Below are 5,225 nucleotides of genomic sequence, written 5' to 3'. Positions count from 1 at the left end.
GGGGGCCGGGCGCAGCCCCCGAGGCCGGGCGGAAGAAGCCGAGACACGCCCTCCTTCCGCCGGGTGCTTCCGCCCGGTCTGGCCGCCGGTGCGCCGTGGGCTCGCGCGGGGATGCTGGGCGCTGCCGAGCTGCCGCCGGGGGAAGGTGCGTGCGCGGCCGCGGGCTTAAGGGGGGCGGGGTCAGAGCGGCCGTTGGCGCCGGGCCGCGCGTCACGTGTCCGCCCCTGGGCTGCCGCTCCGCCTCCTGCTTCCTGCCCCAGCGCCTCGTCCGGTCTGCTGCTCTGCTTCCTGCCCGAGCTTTCTGCTCCCTAGCGCAGCTACTGCTGTGTTGTGTGCTCCCTGCCCCGGGCGTCTTGCCTGATCTGCTGCTCTGCTTTCTGCTCCTTACTACAACTAGTGCTTTGGTTTCTGCCTGGTCTGCCGCTCAGCTTCCTGCTCTCTGCCCCAATTCCCTGGCTCATCTGTGCCTTCTCTTCCCTGCCTGATGTGCTGCTCTGCTTTGTGCTCCCTGCCTGTTCTACTTGCTTCTTTCTGACCGTGCTCCCTACCAGAGCTATTGCTCTGCTTTCTGCTCCCTGCCTTGTGCTGTGAGATCTGCTGCTCTGCTTTCTGCTCCCTGCCCTGTGCTCCTTGCGAGACTTGCTGCTGTGTCTTCTGCTTCCTGCCCCTTCTGCTGTGACTCTGGCCAGGGGATGAAACTTGCCAAGCAGATTAAAATGATGGAGATGCTTTAAGGTACTTATTTGGTTTGCTCCTGGTAGCGTTCGTGTTAAACCCATAAAGCAATCGAATGAGGCAGGTCTTCATCCAGCAGCAAAAGTTAAGTCTGCCTTTGTAAAGCGAAGGCTGGATGTATTTCAGGTAACTGAGACATTAACTGCCCCCCCCCCCCCCAAGCTGCAGGGGGGCTGCCCTGACTTCCAGTGGGGCTCTGATTGGATCAAGGAGGCCCAGACCAAGGTCTGGGCTTAAATTAGTACCTTGTTCATCTCCTACAGTTGCTAATTTCTGACAATGAAAAGTTCCTATGTGAGCTCAAATACTACCTGAGAATGGCGGTAACTTCAATAATGAATTAGCATGGTTTTCTTACGGAGCTTTGTTAGGATGGTAGGAGCTGTTCACAAGTTCATTCAGCTTGATGAACTATAACACTAAAGATCTTTACAGTTGTGGGAATATAAAGTAAAGCCAGTACAGTGACCAAACATTACACAGGATGAGTCTGGGTTGTACATATTATTACCCAGCTAAAGGCTTGTCAGTAATAGAGCTCATGGATCCTTTTTTCTCAGCCTTCTCCTAAGATGAATTAAAGCCTTCCATTTATGAGACTGTCTAGCAGGTCTAGCAGGTTTCTTCCCATTTGGTTTCATAAATACAGGTGTATCTTGATTCTGGAAGCATTCTGCATCGTTCTTGCCTTATCGTAGGGGCAGATTTGTAAGGTGTAGGTTAGCATATTTGTTTATCCATACTTTATAGGAGTTTACTATATTATGTGCACAGCCTGGGACTGAAAAGACAAAAAAGTATTCAGTTGCCTGACCTGAATTTAATCAGTTGTGGTTCTGACGGCAGAGTTTTAATTTGAAGTTTGTATATTGCATGGGAATCATCAAAATGAAGTGTCAGCATAAAGAGTAATGATGTAAGTTAGTGCCTGGGTCCAGAACAGAAGGAAGTAGAACAAATAGCGAGAGACAGGGGAAGCTGAAATGGAGAAGGGAAGGGAAGAAGGAAAGCAAGGTAGTGTGGATGTGGGTCATATACTGTAGCACTTCTCAGTATTCATTGTCAGCAGGGGTTTTTCCTGAGTTGGAAGCAAATGGTTTGGCTGCAGAAGAATAACTGGTGAAGAAAGGTTGAGACATGACACAAGAATAGTGTTTAAGCAGAATGGTTGTTCTCTCTTTAGCATCTGCTGCTGCTACTTCTCTTTGCAACCACCTCCCTCTTTCCTGTCACTTGTCTTTTGCATTCTGATCTTCTCTGTATTCATTGATTTGTTACTTCATTTGTATATCATCTCCTTAAAGCAAAAGTCTTTGCTAGAAATGTTCATTGTTAATCCAGCACAGAACAAGCATTACCAAAACACAGGTGCTGCCTGGAAGTGTAACCATCATATCATGGTGATTGCGTCATTTGGACCTAGGATGAAGAGACTTTAAGTGTGTAAGCTGGGGACTGAGCTTGGATAGTCAGAGCCTTGCAAGGGACTTCCAGTGGGAGGAGGACCCAGTGTTTGTTGTCAAGATACTGATGCCTAAAAGTCTCTTCAGTGTGTCCCTGGCATAGAGGGAGCATGGGCCAGATTCTGTTCCACGGCATGTTGGGAGTTCAGGTGCCTAAACATGATTCTGTTTCACCCTGTTTGAGTCCCTGAAAGTGAACAACTGTTCACGCCATCATCTGACCCTTAAGATTGATCACAAAAAAGCAAGGAGGAGAAGGACCCACCTGCTTCCAGTAATAACAGCCTTTTCAGGTATTCAGGTGGGGTGGAATAGGATCAGATTTCAGTGCCTAAGGGCCTTGTTACATTCCTGGAGCTCTTAATACTTGACTGTCTCCAGGTTAACACCCAAAACTAGTTTTAAGTATTTCTGAAGTGTGTCACAGAGTTGCACCGTTCCAGGGCAGAATTGTTTCTGATGGGGCTCACTGCTCCCACCCAACTCCCCCACTGAGTCTGGCCCAAAGTGCGGCAGTGGTGGTGAGGGCAGCTGGATAGGCAGGTTAACCCTTTCCTGCCTGCCTGCTCCCCTGGGACAGACAACGCAGGCAGCCACAAGTGGGATTGGGAGAGAACTGAGAGCTCCAGAGAGCAGGGGCAGGGGGGAAGCCCAGAATGGGAGGGAGGGGACTTCTTACCTTTCAGCCCTCCTGGCCTCTGCTATTATGAAGTCATTACTCCAAACTCAGGTTAAATTCATAGATTGTTAGAACTAGAAGGGACCTTGCAGATCATTGGGTCTAGACTCCCCCGCTAGCACTTGCACTGATCAACATTTGTACATCTCGGTGTAAAGTGTCCTGAGTCTGGTTTGGTGACTGGAACAGGTTCTGGCCCATGGTTCCTCAAATGCTGTTACGTGGGAGTGGAGAGGCCGTGCACCAAGACATTTTAAAGGCTCCTCAGGGTTCTGGTCAACCCTTTTAGCATCGATGCCTTGAGAGAGAAACAGTAAAAACTTCCTGCTCCTGTCTGCTTGCTCAGCTCCAGTCTCCCTTTGCACCTCTTTTGTGGATCATCTGCGTACAGACCACTTCTTTCCCACTCTCAGTCCAGGCCACTTCCTTTAGGTCCTATCACATCCACTCCTTTCCTATCAAGCACATCCCTCTCTGTTTTCATCATTACCTTATGATTTTTTGTATCGTAGTAATACATAGTAATACATTTCCAACCCATTTGTGTTAACCACATTGCTCCTTTACAGCTCCCACTTTCCCAGCATGCCTGTTTCCCCTGATTTTTGTCATGGATTTTCCCCGCGTTGTGTGCAGTGCTTCCAGCAGTGATGCTCAGGTATTCCCTTTTCCTGCCCATCCTCCCCTACCATGTTTAGCTTTCAATATTTCGATCAGTGGTTTTCAGACTCCAAAAATGTCAGCTCAGACTCCAGCTCTTAGCTTTCACTCCTTTCTTGGCTACAGAAAAATAATACAGCAGTTCTTGTGCTGGGAAGACCTCAGGCCACAACAGCTCAGAAATGGTTTTTACACTATGGATTCCTTTTTGAAATTCCTGGGTTTAATCCTCTGTAGGTGTTTTCATACCTAATATTGCACGGCATTCTTAAAAGGATCTGATGGCACCCTGGCTGAGAATTGCTGATTTAAATCGACCAATTCTGATATGTATGGAGGCTGGGAAGGAAATAGGATGGACTTGGTAAATGGAAGGAATATACCGGCTGGTAGTTTGAGGTCAAATGTGGCTACGTGGATCCTGGGTGGCAGAAGGGAGTTACTAAAGTAGAGTGGGTGTGTTGTTGAAAGCAGGTTTGACATATCCCACAGACAAAATGAGTTGTACATAATTCATTATAATTTTCAGAATATGCTTGTTCGTTTCTGACCTACTTCGTCTTGTTTTGATTGTAGCAAGATGGTGCCAGTATTAGCCCTTTTGACCCAAATCATTATCCAGAATAATTTAGGATCCTTTAGAGATTGTTCCAGGTGGAAAAAGAAATTGGGACTAGAAGTGGGTATTTCTTTGTTTCAGTCTTAAGTATTTACAAATTGTGTAAAGAGCCTTTTTTTCCCCTAATCACAGCAGGAATCAAACAACAAGCAGCTAGAGACTTTGCACTCATTCACGGTTTCAGTTTCAAGCTCTGTTCCTGTCCTGATTTCAATATAAAGCTTTGTTTTAGCTATTTCCAGGGGTTTAAACTGTTTCCAGTTCTTATTTTGAGTATGCCTTTGTTTTCAGTGAGGTTTAATCAAACCTAGAACAATACCTTTCATTCCTCTCCTTCTCCCCCTTCCCTTCAACAGCCTGCGGCTGGGTTTGACAATCAGCTGATTGTCGGCCCTGGCTACACTGTTAATGTTATGGCTGGTTTTTATGGTGCCTTAAAAATGTTTTCCATTATGTATGGAACATTTTATGGTTCTTATTCCAGTTTATGGCACCTTAAATAGGGTGCAGGTGCACATATTAATATGTTAATCATGGTATAAATGTAAGATAACATGAACAAGGGGCGACAGACTACCCATTTTGTTTGAATGGAGAACTCAGTCATTCTCTAGCCTTAGTTTCTACCTATATTCCCAATTTTGTGGAACAGCCATGTTGAAATCCTGTCTCCTTGGTGCCTTTTCAGATGCATGTAACTCATCTGGGAAGAATTTGTTAGTTAGAACTTAACCAACATGATATCAGAATCATTACTATTTCATAACTAGACTAAAATGGAAACGGTGGGCCTGATCTTCATAGAATCATAGACGTAGGGTCGGAAGGGACCTTGTAGATCTTCAAGTCTGACCCCCCGCCTGAGCAGGAGAAAAACTGGGCTCAGATGACTCCAGCCAGGTAGGCATGAAGCCTCTTCTTAAAGACCCCCAGGGTAGGAGCCAGCACCACTTCCCTTGGAAGTTGGTTCCAGATCCTAGCTGCTCTGACTGTGAAGTGGTTTTTACGGATGTCTAATCTAAACCTACTCGCCAACAACTTGTGGCCGTTATTCCTTGTTATGCCAGGG

The 5,225-nt window shown here is 46.7% G+C and overlaps 1 protein-coding gene across 3 annotated transcripts in view; it reads left to right on the top strand.

Annotated features, from left to right (window-relative positions):
- The first annotated feature begins 30 nt into the window (after nucleotides 1-30).
- Nucleotides 31-5,225, top strand: part of LDAH (lipid droplet associated hydrolase) — a 306,139-nt gene continuing 300,944 nt past the window's right edge. For all 3 annotated transcript variants that reach the window (XM_019520811.1, XM_019520809.1, XM_019520808.1), the window contains exon 1: nucleotides 31-145. In XM_019520811.1, coding sequence (XP_019376356.1) covers nucleotides 112-145 — 34 coding nt within the window. In that variant the 5' untranslated portion in view covers nucleotides 31-111. The remainder of the gene's footprint in view (nucleotides 146-5,225) is intronic.

The sequence above is a fragment of the Gavialis gangeticus genome, unplaced genomic scaffold (genome assembly GCF_001723915.1).
Source record: "Gavialis gangeticus isolate Ggan-Ray unplaced genomic scaffold, GavGan_comp1, whole genome shotgun sequence".
NCBI lineage: Eukaryota > Metazoa > Chordata > Crocodylia > Gavialidae > Gavialis > Gavialis gangeticus.
The sequence above is the reverse complement of the archived record's forward strand: the minus strand, read 5'-3'. Positions and strand labels throughout refer to the sequence as shown.